The sequence below is a fragment of the Oncorhynchus mykiss genome, chromosome 27 (genome assembly GCF_013265735.2).
Source record: "Oncorhynchus mykiss isolate Arlee chromosome 27, USDA_OmykA_1.1, whole genome shotgun sequence".
NCBI lineage: Eukaryota > Metazoa > Chordata > Actinopteri > Salmoniformes > Salmonidae > Oncorhynchus > Oncorhynchus mykiss.
The window spans coordinates 10,267,501-10,283,351 of NC_048591.1; the positions used below are offsets into that span (position 1 = coordinate 10,267,501).

Consider the following 15,851-nt stretch of genomic DNA (forward strand, 5'->3'; position numbering starts at 1 on the left):
CCCATGCCACCCTTCACTTCTTTCTTCTGACGGCCATGGTAAGAGCATCCCGTGTTCTCCGTAGATGTATTTTCTGAGCCGCTGTTTTATATGTCACGATATACGGTATGTTAGTGGATGTGTTTGCTGGTGTTGTCGTTCTGAAAACCTGCCATCAATACCTAGTGTTTCTGAAGATTGAAACAGGTGCATAGAGGACCACGGTGTTGCACCTTGACTCACAATATGAATTTATGTTAGCCAATGTTAACCTACTCTGTCTGTTTTAATATGGATGTGTATTCCCTCCCCAGCAAGGAGTGGGTGAGGGAGAGAGAGTGTTTAGTTCAGTCCCTCAGCTCCTCTCCGGTCACCACAGACAAAGGAAGAAGTGTTTGTTTGCTACGACTCATCTCCGCTGGTCCTCTGTCAGCCAATGTTAACCTATTCTGTCTGTTTTTCTCTCTTTCCCTTTCACTTCCCTTCTCTCTGTCTCTCCCTGTCTCTCTCTCTCTCTGTCTCCCTGTCTCTCCCTGTCTCTCTCTCTCTCTCTCTGTCTCTGTCTCTCTCTCTCTCTCTCTCTGTCTCTCTGTCTCTGTCTCTGTCTCTGTCTCTGTCTCTGTCTCTCTCTCTCTCTCTCTCTCTCTCTCTCTGTCTCTGTCTCTGTCTCTGTCTCTCTGTCTCTCTGTCTCTCTCTGTCTCTCTCTCTCTATGTCTCTCTCTCTCTCTGTCTCTCCGTCTCTGTGTGTGTGTCAGGGGGAGGATTCTCTGGGTGCCATGGAGAAGGTGTGTCGCCAGCTGACCTATCACCTGAGCCCACACTCACAGTGGAGACGGCAGGGCATACTGAAGAGGAAGCCGCTGGCATGGTGAGGAGACAGGGGACACATTGTGTGTGTGGGGTCAATAGAACTAGAGAGAAAGTTTGGTCAAAGGCAGCATACACACACAGAAAAAGCTATGACCATTGTACGGAATTTTCTCAAATGTAAGTGTCTCATTTCCTAATGTAATTCTGGATCAGTGGACTGGCGCACTCTTTTGCCTACATGCACAAACGTCAGACTTGCACGGAGAGGCCTATTTTTCGTTAGTGAATGTGATTACTTTGTACAAATAAAAGGCTTGACGTGGCATCTTGGGCCGAAGGATCAGACTGAATCATCGTTTCTCCTAGCATCCTCTCTGATTTCCCTGTTCCTCCCTCATTGGTCGATGCAGAGGAAGTCACGAAAATGCCACGTCATCTGGTGTGTGTGTTTTGGCTTAGTCCAGTCTAACTCAACTAAAACAAGACATCCTATTTGTGTGTGCCTTTACTTTCGCGTGCGTGTGTATCCGACTGTGTGACTGTGCGTGTGTTTCTATATAAATATAATCTAGAACAATTCTGTGTATCAATCAAATTCAATCAAATTCAGTCAAATGTATTTCTAAAGCCCTTTTTACATCAGCCAATGTCACAAAGTGCTGTGCAGAAACCCGGCCTGTACACACAGACCTTATCTCATCTTTTGATACATCATCTATTCCCAGCAGCCTTCACTCTGCCCCTAGCTCTAACTGCTCTACCCGATACGACATTGATGAACGGGAGTCATATTTACTCAGCTAAGTGAGTCAGTGAATGACAGCTCCTACAGATGGGTGTGTGTGCGGCACGCTCCACGTCAGTGCTGCAGATCTTCCAGCTCTCAGGGCTGTGCACTACACCACTCCGCTGCTGCACCGCATGCAACTGGGGAAGTAGTGTCTGCGTGGGTTTGTGAGCTGCTGTATGCATGCTGGCGTGCTGCTGTGTGTGTGAGTTGGTGTGTGTGCGAGTCTGTTTCCATATAGTGTGTAATGGGTCCTTTGACCCTGGAGGTGGTTATTACAAGGAGCCCAGCGGTGATGTGTTTATATCCTCAGAGTTCTAGCTCGAGCCTGTTCCCGCAGGGCCACACACACACACACACACACTCTGGGGAGCAGAGGGATTAACAGCCCACATGTTCCCCAACTCTCTGTCTCCAGTCTCTCTTATCACCTGCTATGTTCCACAGTGTAATCACCATAGAAATAGGATTCCTAGAAGGGACTATACTACGCCTACGCGGTAGCCCACAGAGCAGGGTTCTAATCACATTAGCTCTGTACACGGCTCTGACCATAGAAATATAATTATATTTAAATGTCTCTGACAGTCCAGTGGGATTACCATATAATTCAAATGATGACTGTTCTGGTAATTATACTTCTATGGTAATCACACTGGACTTTTGAGAGCCATGTACAGTGCTAATGTGATCAACACCCTGTTTCTGTGACCTAACCTCATGGGTGTCCTCCCTCAGAACGGTGTCTGTGTGTCTGTCTTTCAGGAGAGATGCATTCTGTTTGTCAGTGTTGCTGTTTGTCAGACCGAGTCTGACGTCGTTCGTTATGGAATGGATACACAGCTGCGCTGCGTAGAAAACGAAGGCCAGTTCAGTGTCACCCAATCAGTATGTCATTTGAAAAGGTTTTGAGAAGGTTATTGGGACACGGTTTGCTAGTTATGAAAACTCCGTCTTTGTCACATAGTCTGAAGTAAGTGCCTGGGTCCTGTTGTAGAGTAACACTGTGCATGTTAATGCCTGCCGGGTCCTCATTGACTCCACCATTCCATCCGTAATTACAGAGGTAGCTAGAGGAAACCTCTTCAATACCTCCATCTCACTGACTAACGCTCACGGACACGGAGTGCTCTGCATATAATCAGACCTTTTCTCAAATACTATTTGAAATCTTTCAAATACTTTAACTGTTTGCTTGAGTCCGCCTAGAGTGACAGGGGGCGGGCTTTTGGGACTGTTGGGACTATTCATTGGCTCTCTTGTGCAAGGCAAACTCAGAGCGAGCCTAGCTAAAGTATTTGAAATGACTGCAAATAGTATTTGAACCCAGGTCTGCATATAATGTGTTCTGTGGATCATTTGAGCTTTATCTCAGTGAATCCGGTCTCCGTGCCTCTGTCTCTGTGACCCTGTCTCTGTGACCCTGTCTCTGTGACCCTGTCTCTGTGACCCTGTCTCCGTGACCCTGTCTCCGTGACCCTGTCTCCGTGCCTCTGTCTCTGTGGTGGAGGAGTCGGGGCCCTTAATGCCTTTTGCCATGGGTTTCATTAGCCGCTAGCTAATTAGCATGGGAGACAGGAGCACTGGAGGAGAGGGCTCATCTCCTCCTCCTCCTCTGCTGTCTCATCCACTCTGCCTCAGCTCTGGATTGGTCATGACCCCAGCACGCACCGCGCACACGCAAGGACACACACATATGGCCACACACATGTATAGACATGAACACACACACGCAAGCACCGTACACATAAACACACACACACACACACTGCTGCTTCCAGGGGAAACTGCTTGACTGTTTGTCTTGGTTAAACAAAGTACTGGGACACCTAATGAGTGAACTTTCCCTAGTTAGATGCTGAACCGCTGGCTTGATGAATGTTGAGGATGGTTTTGTAGTTGGGCCAGTGGCTGAATCGGCCTTAAACATGGAATAGAATTTGTCCTGGAACGGATAAGGATTGTCAAGGTATGAAATGTTGAAAGACGACTATTATTTATAGAAACAAGTTGTGGTTGTGCGTGTACGTTACCAACCTTAAAACCTCTACAGGATCGGTGGGTCCCCCACAGGACTGTTGAGCTAACATAGGCTAGTGTGATTAGCATGAGGTTGTAAGTAACAAGAACATTTCCCAGGACATGTCTGATATGGGCAGAAAGCTTAAATTATTGTTAATCTAACTGCACTGTCCAATTTACAGTAGCTATTACAGTGAAATAATACCATGCTATTTTTTGAGGAGAGTGCACAGTTTTGAACATGAAAAGGTATTAATAAACTAATTAGGCACATTTGGGCAGTCTTGATACAAAGTGTTGAACATAAATGCAATGGTTCATTGGATCAGTCTAAAAAGTTGCACATACGTTGCTGCCATCTAGGGGCCAAAATCTATATTGCGCCTGGGCTGGAATAATACATTATGGCCTTTTCTCTTGCATTTCAAAGATGATGGTACAAAAAAATACAAAAAAGGCATGGTTTTTTCCTTTGTATTATATTTTACCTGATCTAATGTGTTATTCTCCAACATTCATTTCACATTTCCACAAACTTCAAAGTGTTTCCTTTCAAATGGTATCAAGAACATGCATATCCTTGCTTCAGGTCCTGAGCTACAGGCAGTTAGATTTGGGTATGTCATTTTAGCCCGAAAATTGAAAAAAAGGGGCGGATCCTTAAGACATTAAATGAAGGTCCTGTGAGACTCAGTTGGTAGAGCATGGCGCTTGCAACGCCAGGGTTGTGGGTTTGATTCCCATGGGGGACCAGTACGCATAAGTACAAAATGTACGCACTCACTCCTGTAAGTCTGTCTGGATGAGAGCGTCTCCTAAATGACTATAATGTCCTTAAGAAAAGATGATTCAAAAAAATATATACTAGCGGTTGTCTGATAACGTTCTTTAGAAATGAAAGGCTTTTATGCAGTCTATGCATTGGAGTGAGGATCTACTCTACAGCCAACTCAACTAACAGCGCTGGTCCCTGCAGCAAGACGGTGTGAACTGACAGTGATGACCGCTGGAAGCCAAGAGAGAACAGATGCTTGGTGTCCACCAAGTAAACAACTGTCAAGTTAGGACGTGTGTGTGTGTGTGTGTGTGCGTGTGTGTGTGCGTGTGTGCGTGCGTGCGTGTGTGTGTGTGCGTGTCAGGCCTACACAAAACAATGAGTGGCAGCTGTAATGATCTGAGAAGTAGAGTTGAATGTGGTGACTGAGATAATGAAGTGAATGGGGCAGTCATGGGAGACAACCGTAGCTCTGCCCGTCTCCCATAGAGACAGATGACCAGGACAAGGTGACACACACACACACACACACACAAACAGGGGAAAAGTGACATCTTTACTGTCAATGGACGAGCTGACACCTAATACCACACTCATTATAGTGCAATGGCACTGCTGTCACGAGGGTTGCGTTATGTCACTGAACAATGGTGTCACCAGGTCACCAAGGGTCAGAGATTTGTATGAAGCTCCACTTGACAGGGATTTTAGAGTGGGTCTGCAGAGGGATCATCAACTAGATTCAGCCGCGGGACGATTTCTTTTTCTTGAGCGGATGGATGGTTAAGGGACTGGAACATAATTACAAGTAATTTGTTTACTGCAAATTGACAGCAAGAAGCCCAACAGATATAACATTTGACTAAAACATAATCACTTCCAACCTTGCAATCACACATGCTGTATCTCTCTATTATACTTGGGACTACTTTGGAACAGATTTCCAAAGGGGGGGGGGGGGGCACCATTTTGGGAACCCTGCACAATACTAATCAATAACAACCTGGACAGGCCTGACACCAGGAGCTTTCAGTGTGTCTCCCAAGTCTCAGACTGCTCTCTTTCGCTCCTCATCCGTTAGTCCTTGTTCACGGCCTTTCTCCCTTTCTCCCTAAATCTATTCTCTTCTCATTTGACCAGTATGCACAATTCGAGCGAAAAGACGGGGTCCCATTATAATGGTTATGATATGCAAAAGAGGTTGCACCATTAATATTCATTCTCTCAATTTGTATGTGGCTTTGTCTCTCTCTCTCTCTCTCCTCTCTCCTCTCCCTCTCCCCCTCCTCTCTCTCTCTCTGTCTCTCTCCTGTCTCTCTCTCTGTCTCTCTCCTCTACCTCTCCCCCTCTCTCTCTCTCTCTTTCTGTCTCTCTCCTCTCCCTCTCCCTCCCCCCCCCTCTCTCTCTCGCTCTCTCTCTCTCTTTCTGTCTCTCTCCTCTCTCCCCCCCCCCCCCCCTCTCTCTCTCTCTCTCTCTCTCTCTTCTGACTTAAACTGCTTGGCACTATGTCCTTATTAATCCCATTTCCTCTTCAGACCAGCTACCATTGCCTAGAGGCTGTTGCTCGTCGGCTCCTCTCATTTGCATGTGTGCTCTTGTGCTATCAGTATCAGATCTATCTTTTACACACCTACGACTCTGGATAGACTGGGAGGGTTAGACCTATGCTTTCATATCTAATCTGTGCTCACTGGATTTGCAAAGGAGAGATATGCTGTAGATGGGGGACATGATAGCAATGCTAAAGCAACCTTTATTCAGATATTTTTGATCATGTAAGGCACGGTCCCCAACCGTTCAGTCACCGATGTGTAAAATGATACATTGCTCTCGCCGTGGATGACGTTTAACTATAACCCGTACCCGTAACATTGTGAAAGGTTGTTTTAACATTGAACTGATTTCAGAGACCATTCCGTTATGACTGAGACTTCTACTGCCACACATACTTCACTTGAGAGGAGCCAGATTAGAGAGAGAGAGGGCAAGGCGGATGACTTGATTGACGAGATGACATCTATTGTCTATCCTTGAGGGGAGACAGTGAAGCAAGCTTCCTATTCAGAGGATCTTCTTCCTTCCGGGCACTCAACAGTGTCTCATTGCACTGACTTGTGGCTGAGTTCACAAATGGACTCGTTTGGAATATGGGGCACGCTCCCGCCAGCCATTCGCACACCAATCCAATGCTTTTAAATGCACCTAGAGGGTTGAACAAGTGGACACTTCGGGAGAAGGGTGCTAGAATCGGAATGCCGCCTATGATGCATAAATTAAGTCAACTTGCTCTTTCACAGTGAGCACATAGAGGAGGAAAGAGAAGAGGGGAGAGTCTGCTCTCTCTCACCTCTCTCACAGGAAAGAGGAGGCGAGATAAGAGTTGCTACTGACATTCACTGTGTGCACACCTGCTGTGTTGGTGATAATTGATGAGAGGGAGAAAGAAAGAGAGAGAGGGGGGATGGAATAGAATCAAATATAATAGAAGAAGAGATGAGAGGGAGGAATAGTAGAGGGATGGAAGGAAAACATATCAGGGACACCAGTGATTAGATGAGAGGAGAGGTGACTAGGAGGTGAGAAGGTTAAGGCCTCTATCAGAAAAGGGATGGCCAGGGCAAGGAACCTTGTTGAACCTCAAATGTGCTTGTCTGTTTAGATATGTCATCATTTTGGATATTGTTCATTAAATACAGGGAAAACTGAAGCCATGTTCACTTCTAAATTCTTTAGAAGCGTTCACTTTGTCTCCAGTTTCATTGCAAGGTAAACAGTTTGATACAACTGTTTTGATTTACTCTGTTATCATTAACACACATGGATGTGATATCATTTATTTGTTATTGGGGTTGAACAGATTCACTGTGTTTTACATTAGGAACTCAATTAATGTAAAACGTCTTGTGTGGCTTAATTGGTATAGTGGGGTGCTTGCAACGCCAGGGTTGTGGGTTTGATTCCCACAGTGGACCAGTATGAAAATGTATGCGATTATTACTGTAAGTCGTTCTGGATAAGAGTATCTGCCAAATGTCTATTCTTTTTTTATCATATAAAGTCTAATTATTGTGGCCTCATGGACATTTCATAGCTATTGTTTAGGTTTAATTTCTTCTAGAATATTTGTATGCAGGGCCTTGGCTTGATATTTGTCTCACCCGCATCGATGGTACTGCATGATGATGACCTCACAGCCAAGTCACTGGTGTCCCCCTTAATGAGCCTCATCAAAGAGCCTCTGTTCCAACACAGCTAGCTTTCTGCATGCTATTCACAGCTAGCAGCTAGCATGCTAATCACAGCTAACAGTTAGCATGCTATTCACAGCTAGCAGTTAGCATGCTAATCACAGCTAGCAGTTAGCATGCTAATCACAGCTAGCAGTTAGCATGCTAATCATAACACTCAGTAGAAGAGGAAAACCTATAGTACTGTCGTTCTTTTGCACACCCCAAACATCCTTTTAACATAAAACTGCCTATCAAATGGGTGTAACTTAGCTTTAATGTATGTTGTTAGCCAATCTACTCTAGATCGGTCCCCATGTGGTATGTAGTATCTATGCCCCTAAGGTCCTGACTCCTGTCTCTGAGAGGGACAGAACTCGGCTCAGCGTTTGTCTCGTCTAAACCGTGGGATTCTGGTTGGAAGCCAATCTGAAAGTGTGGGATTGATGTCGTGTATGACGTTTCCTCTGTTTTTGTTTATGTTCTGCTCTGCTTTTTAGATTTGTTAGTTAAAACTATCAGGGGAGAAGTCACAGGGGGAATCCTGAGAGGGAGCCAGGGATTCATCATGAGGTCATAACCCAGGCATCATTGACTTCGACCCAAAGACCAAGAATTACTAGAATGGATATTTAAGTCAACATTCCGTGTTTTGGTGGGCCGTCAGCCATGTGACTGTACTATCAATTGTACACCGTCTGAAGGATTTTCCCGTTCTAGTGATTCCATTTGTTTGCTTTGACCCAATTCCCATAAAAAGTCATTAGCTAGAGAGAAGTTCTGAAACTTAAAAAAAAGAAAGTTATTAATAACAAAACCAAATCTGGAATGATTTAGCAGCATATGTGAGACTGCACCATGTCTCAATGTTGACGGATTAGAGCAGAGTGCTTGACCCATAGAATTATAATTATAATGGACATTCACTTTCAAGTCAACGTTCAGTGATAAGTCCCCTTCTAGTAATTCTATGCCTGGACCAACTAGTAAATGAGTCTCTGCTTTGGCTCACATCCTGGCACTACACAGCAATTGGGAGGGAGATTTACTATTGTTACGGTACATTTTGGCGGGGGGGAGTTCTTGAGTAATAATTGGGGTCCGGACCTCATTGTGCCTCAAATGCGTTTGTATTGTTTCCATTTGTACCTGGAAGGCATTCAAGTCTGATCTCACTTGTCCTTTTATTGGGATAAAATGCAGAGCAGGCCTTCATTCTGCTGAGTTCCTTCACTGCCAAGCACGAGACTCCTGCTGTGCTCCTTTTCACCATGTGCTGTGAGTGCATGTCTAACATTTTTACTTTGGAACATTTGTTTGTCGTCTTCTACCCCCTGAGGTCTGGGATTATCCAGACACGCTTCTTTCTTTGTGTCTTTCCCCACTTTCTTCTTAGCTCTCATTTGACTCTGTGGTCGTTGTTAGGGTTCGAGTGTTTGTTTACACATCCGACCCACCATACTACACAGATACTGTTCTGAGCAAACAACATTACCTCATTTCCAGTCAGCGTTTTACTGCTTGTTGTAAAGTAAGTAGCCTTGGGAAACCCAGAACAGCTCGTAGGAGTGGGAGCCTATGTCCTGTTTCTATAGCATGAGGCAGCTTGATGTGCAAGTACACCCCCCCCCTGGGCAGTGCGCTAGTCTATCGCAGAGCCTTACCCTCAATCCGTCTCTCTAATGCTGAGTGCCAAGCAGAGATGCATCAGGTCCCATTTTTACAGTGTTTGGTATGACTTGGCTGGGCATTGACCTCTCGACCCTCTAATCACAAGGCCGCTGAGTTGTTTACTGTGTTTTGACTGACGGCAAAAAGACCGTTGTGTATCTCCTCCGAAGTCATCCGAACTCACATCGCTGGAATCATTAAGTTATTATGTGACTCATAGTGACCAAATTCAAAGACACTCCACACCTGGGTGTCACCCACAGTATTAAGACACAAGCTTATGCCAAAACGCGTGAACACTCTAGCTCTGCCACGTAGATCCACTTGTTTGGTTCGATGAGGTCGGCAGAAAATCTCCCCGTTCACGCTCATCGCATTTGTTTGTGTGGATCATATGGACAGATACGGAAACGCAACACAGACTGGCAGACTGATAATTATGTAGAAACTAAAACCTCTCTCTCCCTCTCTGTCACTCTCCCCAACTCTCCTTCTCTAATTATCTCTGTGCAAACCTTTCCATGTAAGCGGGTGAACCCATTTCTCACCTCTCTGCCCCTCAGCGCATGAAGTGTCAGGAAATGGTGACAACAACAGTATTACAGATAGTAATGTAATTGGTCTAGCTACCTGTCGCTACGCCTGGGGCTCCTGCTGTCTGTCATCGCTGTCCTTGTCTCATCACAGGCTCTTATAATGGTGTAGTTGTGTAATACCCTTCCTGTCTGGGGGATGTGGCTCTCATTGAAAGCTTAATGCGTCACCCTTATTGTTTTATCGACTATATGGACCTTTGCCGTGTTTCGTGCAAGGGAAAAATACCATTTGCATACATATTTTGGATTGGAGATAACTGGTTAACACACGCATCCTGACTTGTAACTGATGACTTCTTCCCCCCCCCCAGTCTCAAGGTCATGCTGTCAACCCCTCCCCCTAACGGGACGCTGGACCTTTCGGGCATCCCCCTGACGGTGCGTGACATGGAGCGCCTGTGTGCCTACCTGCAGCGCCACGCGCCCATCATCTGCAGCCTGGAGCTGGGCTTCACCGAGCTCACCGACGATGCCTTCCTCCTCCTCCTGCCCACGCTGGCCGCCCTGCCCCGCCTGGAGACCCTGGCCCTCAACGGCAACCGGCTGACCCGTGCCGTCCTCAAGGAGCTGACGGACAGCCTGAAGGACCCGGCCAGCTTCCCCAGTGTCACGTGGATCGACCTGGGCAACAACGTGGACATCTTCTCCCTGCCCCAACCTTTCCTGGTGAGTCTGAGGAAGCGCTGCCCCAAGCAGGGCAACCTGCCCACCATCCTGGAGTTTGGTGAGAGCCAGGCCAGCGAGCCCGAGGGGAGGATGGGGGATGATGACGATGACAGGGATGACACCAACAGGACAGTGAGCATGGATGAACTGAGGTCGGAGGTGGAGGGAGAGACGGAGATTGAGGAGATGATGGAAGAGTTGTTGGACTTTGACCTGGAGGTGCAGGGGAAGGAGAATGAGATAGAGGACAGCATGTGGACAATGGAGGAGCAGAGGAGGGAGGGAAAGAGGAAGGAGGAGACACGGGGACAGGGAATTAGGAAGATGGTGGAGAGGGCGGAGCTCGAGGAGGAAGACACACAGAGTGAGTCCTCCCACTTGTCGTGCTCCAGCCAATCACAGCATTCCTCAGGAGCGGTTGAGGAGAGGATGGATGGAGAGGAGGGGACTGATCACTTAGACCACCTGACCTGAGCAAGAACCCCGGTCCACTCTGCTTGGAACTTCCCCTCCCACGTTTTGTCTAGAAGGAGAAGAGAGCAGTACCAGCAAACAGTGAACGTTGCTATAACGTTAGATAACGTCATTGGAACGCATTGGTAACCGGAACTTGTTTTCTGGGTTGGACATCTGGGGGAGGGACTCTGTCATCTCAACCTACTGGAATGGATCCGGAATAACCAACTGATCTGGGTGGACTGTTCGTCCACCGATGTACAGTTTAGGGAGATGACAATCCAGGTTGAAAGAGGAGGAGGTTTGTGATAACTCTTATTGTTGTTTCATTATGAATTAGGATTACAATCCTCTGTAGTAAAGAGTAATAGACATATTATATATCAAATGTAGAAAATATTGACCTTTTCTAATGTACATGTGGCTATGTCATATCTGGCACGTATGAGATGTTTCATTCAGGTTTTACTCCCTGCTCATCCTGTCCTATAGATGGATGAATGCCTATGTGCCTGTCACTTGTTCCCCTCTTGGTGGAGAGACTGTGTATGTCAGAGAGAGAGACAGACAGACGACTGATGGATGGACGGACAGACAGACGGGTAGGTAGAAAGGCAGAAGAAGAGTGGTAGACACGGACTGCTTTGGTGTGTGAACAAGATTACATCTTTCTCTCTGATACTACAGTATGTCTGTCTGTGTATCTCTCTGACCAGCGCTCTCTTCACCAATCCTAACTACCCATTATTTTTTTATGCATATGCATGCTCCAGTGTGTTGATTTTTTTGAATATGAAAGGAAAACGGTGACAGGAGATATTGTGACAGGAGATATTGTGACAGGAGATATTGTGACAGGAGCTACGGTAACAGGAGCTACGGTGACATGAGCTACGGTAACAGGAGCTACGGTAACAGGAGATATGGTGACAGGAGCTACGGTAACAGGAGATACGGTGACAGGAGATATTGTGACAGGAGCTACGGTAACAGGAGCTACGGTGACAGGAGCTACGGTGACAGGAGCTACGGTGACAGGAGCTACGGTGACAGGAGATATGGTGACAGGAGATATGGTGACAGGAGATATGGTGACAGGAGCTACTGTAACAGGAGATATGGTGACAGGAGATATGGTGACAGGAGCTACGGTAACAGGAGATACGGTGACAGGAGCTACTGTAACAGGAGCTACTGTAACAGGAGATATGGTAACAGGAGATATGGTGACAGGAGCTACGGTAACAGGAGATATGGTCACAGGACATACGGTGACAGGAGCTACGGTGACAGGAGCTACGGTGACAGGAGCTACGGTGACAGGAGATATGGTGACAGGAGCTACTGTAACAGGAGATACGGTGACAGGAGCTACGCTACGGTGACAGGAGCTACGCTACGGTGACAGGAGCTACGGTGACAGGAGCTACGCTACTGTGACAGGAGCTACTGTAACAGGAGATACGGTGACAGGAGCTACGGTAACAGGAGATATGGTGACAGGAGCTACTGTAACAGGAGATATGGTGACAGGAGATATGGTGACAGGAGATATGGTGACAGGAGCTACTGTAACAGGAGATATGGTGACCGGAGATATGGTGACAGGAGATATGGTGACAGGAGATATGGTGACAGGAGCTACTGTTACAGGAGCTACTGTAACAGGAGATATGGTGACATGAGATATGGTGACAGGAGCTACTGTAACAGGAGATATGGTGACAGGAGATATGGTGACAGGAGCTACTGTAACAGGAGATATGGTGACAGGAGATATGGTGACAGGAGATACTGTAACAGGAGATATGGTGACAGGAGATACGGTGACAGGAGATACAGTGACAGGAGATATGGTGACAGGAGCTACTGTAACAGGAGATATGGTGACAGGAGATATGGTGACAGGAGCTACTGTAACAGGAGATATGGTGACAGGAGATATGGTGACAGGAGCTACTGTAACAGGAGATACGGTGACAGGAGATATGGTGACAGGAGCTACTGTAACAGGAGATATGGTGACAGGACAGGAGCTACTGTAACAGGAGATATGGTGGCAGGAGCTACTGTAACAGGAGATACGGTGACAGGAGATATGGTGACAGGAGCTACTGTAACAGGAGATATGGTGACAGGACAGGAGCTACTGTAACAGGAGATATGGTGGCAGGAGCTACTGTAACAGGAGATATGGTGACAAGAGCTACTGTAACAGGAGATATGGTGACAGGACAGGAGCTACTGTAACAGGAGATATGGTGACAGGACAGGAGCTACTGTAACAGGAGATATGGTGACAGGAGCTACTGTAACAGGAGATATGGTGTCAGGAGATATGGTGACAGGAGCTACTGTAACAGGAGATATGGTGTCAGGAAATATGGTGACAGGAGCTACTGTAACAGGAGATACGGTGACAGGACATATGGTGACAGGAGATACGGTGACAGTTGTAGTGAATAGAATAATTCAATCAGGATATTATGTAGTTCAGAGCAAAGTGCTGAATGACAACCCATCTTTAGTAGCCTCGCTTTTTCCCTTTATCCCTGCCAGTCATGTAGAGTGAACATATCACTTATCACCTTCGTATCAAAATGTTTAATAGTATTTTGTTGTGTGGTTACAACAATGCCATGTTACAGGGACTGTCTCTGGGCTACAGCTATAGAACACGCCCTCATTCTCAGTAACTATGTAGCTCTCGCACGGCACATGTTTTCCCATTTGTAACAACGGTCTAATCAAACGCTTTAAGAATTAGGATTATGCGCTTCATCTTCTTTGTTAATTGTGTATATGAGGTACCTGATGCCTTTAAGGACAGTGACATGGGGTTATGTGTCAGTTGAGGGGATTGCAATAGGGTCCAGAGGTTCAACGTCAGTTCTCAGAAGTGTAATTCCTCAACACTATTATCATCCCCCCCCCCAAAAAAAAAGATAGATGTTTGTGCTGACAGTGTGTCTGTTATACTGTATTCAAATGAGAAGACTGTGGATATACTGTATCTTAACAGACCAATTAGAACCACCATTTCCAGGGTCTCATGTCCAGAACTCGATCCACCATTGCACACTGTTGCCTCGCAAGCACTTCCTGAAGCGTGTATTCTGTTCTCAGGTCTACTCCTATCTGAGACATGTCTTGTTCATTCAAGTCTTTCTTCGTCCGGAGGTGTCCCACTGTGTGTCTCTGATGGATTTCTCTGTGAGAGTGCTTTGTCTGTCTGGGTGCAGTCTCTTGTGTCTCGATGGCTGGTTTTGGGAGGAAAGACTCTACTGGAGGATGTTTCATTGGAACTCAGTCCATATCTGTCATATTGAGAAGATGTGACAATGCAGTTTGTTTCTTTGTATACTTGAATGTTTGGGCATCTCTGGAGCCTCTCTCGTCACTGCCCACAGCGCTGCAATTTCCCCTCCCAAACCAGTGGATGATTATTAGTGGAATATGAAAACAAAATAAGCTAAATGTGCCTGAGTTAATGGAGCAAACTAAACAGTTAAAAATACAAATAAACAAATGTTGTGTACTGGAATTAAAGGATTTTATGTGTACTTGAATTCTGCTATTATGATATTGAGTATATCGTGTATTCATAAGGATCATCCACAGTTCAATGATTCTCTCTCTCTCGATCGCTCTCTCTTTTTCTCTCTCTCTCTCGCTCACTCGCTCTCTCTCTCTCTCTCTCTTTCTCTCTCTCTCTCTCGCTCGCTCTCTCTCTTTTTCTCTCTCTCTCTTTCTTTCTCTCTCTCTCTCTTTCTCTCTCTCTCTTTCTCTCTCTCTGAAAGGGAAAAGGGTTATACGATTCTAAAAGCATGTCTGTATGCAACTTTGCTCTCTCTCAAACACACACACACACACACTCACACACACAGTTTGGGTGATGAGTTGGAAAGGGATGTTCTGTGTATTGCCATGAAATGAAAATCAAGTGACTTGCTGTCTTGCCATGAAATAAAAACAATAAATACTGTGTTCTGGAAAACATACCTACTCCTTCTTTTTCTGCACGTTTTCTTTATTATAATATCAGTCTTTCCCCGCTTCTTGGTCTCATTGTATTGTAACCGATTCTGAAGAAAATGCTGCAGTAAATAATCCCGAATTCTCTGCCTGAAAATATTTAGGAATGTTGCCCTGGACTTCAGCTCCAAATTTCCTCCAAAGCACTTTTACCAGAATAACTTCACGTATATTTTGTTTCAGTGCTATTTCTTGGATAAATAGAGCGGTCTGTCTTTCCCACTCACACAGACAATGAGCAAACACTTTTTAGTACAGTTTTTAGTTGGCAAGTGCTGCTCTGCTGACCAGACCAGTTGTTCTGTGATTTTCTGCACTATCAGTCCAGAGGATGTGACACAGTCAGGGTTTTCTGAGGCAATCAATAACCGTAGCTAGTTTCCTTCTCATCTGTTCAGATATACAAATTCAGGAGAACCCCAGATATTTATTTGGGAAAACCCCAAATGCCTTCTTAATGGAGGGAAGAATATATATATGAACTTTTTTATTTTGACCTTTATTTAACTAGGCAAGTCAGTTAAGAACAAATTCTTATTTTCAACGACGGCCTAGTGGGTTAACAGTGGGTTAACTGCCTGTTCAGGAGCAGAACGACAGATTTGTACCTTGTCAGCTCGGGGGTTTGAACTTCAAACCTTCCGGTTACTAGTCCAACGCTCTAACCACTTGGCTTCCCTGCCACCCCTTAAAGTGGGTACTTCAAGGGAAATGTGTGAGTGCCACTTGCTAGGAAGCAAATTACTCCAACTGAACTACACCAGATCCAATATTGATAATGATACATGTGGTGTGATGCCCAGAAAATGACATTGAAAACACATTT

The 15,851-nt window shown here is 45.7% G+C and overlaps 1 protein-coding gene across 1 annotated transcript in view; it reads left to right on the forward strand.

Moving 5' to 3' along the window:
* Positions 1 to 14,714, forward strand: part of LOC110507067 (leucine-rich repeat-containing protein 75A-like) — a 30,326-nt gene extending 15,612 nt beyond the window's left edge. Inside the window, exons 3-4 of the mRNA XM_036964737.1 lie at positions 736 to 848; positions 10,180 to 14,714. Of these exons, the coding sequence (XP_036820632.1) occupies positions 736 to 848; positions 10,180 to 11,008 (942 nt within the window). The 3' untranslated portion in view covers positions 11,009 to 14,714. The remainder of the gene's footprint in view (positions 1 to 735; positions 849 to 10,179) is intronic.
* The last annotated feature ends 1,137 nt before the right edge of the window (positions 14,715 to 15,851 follow it).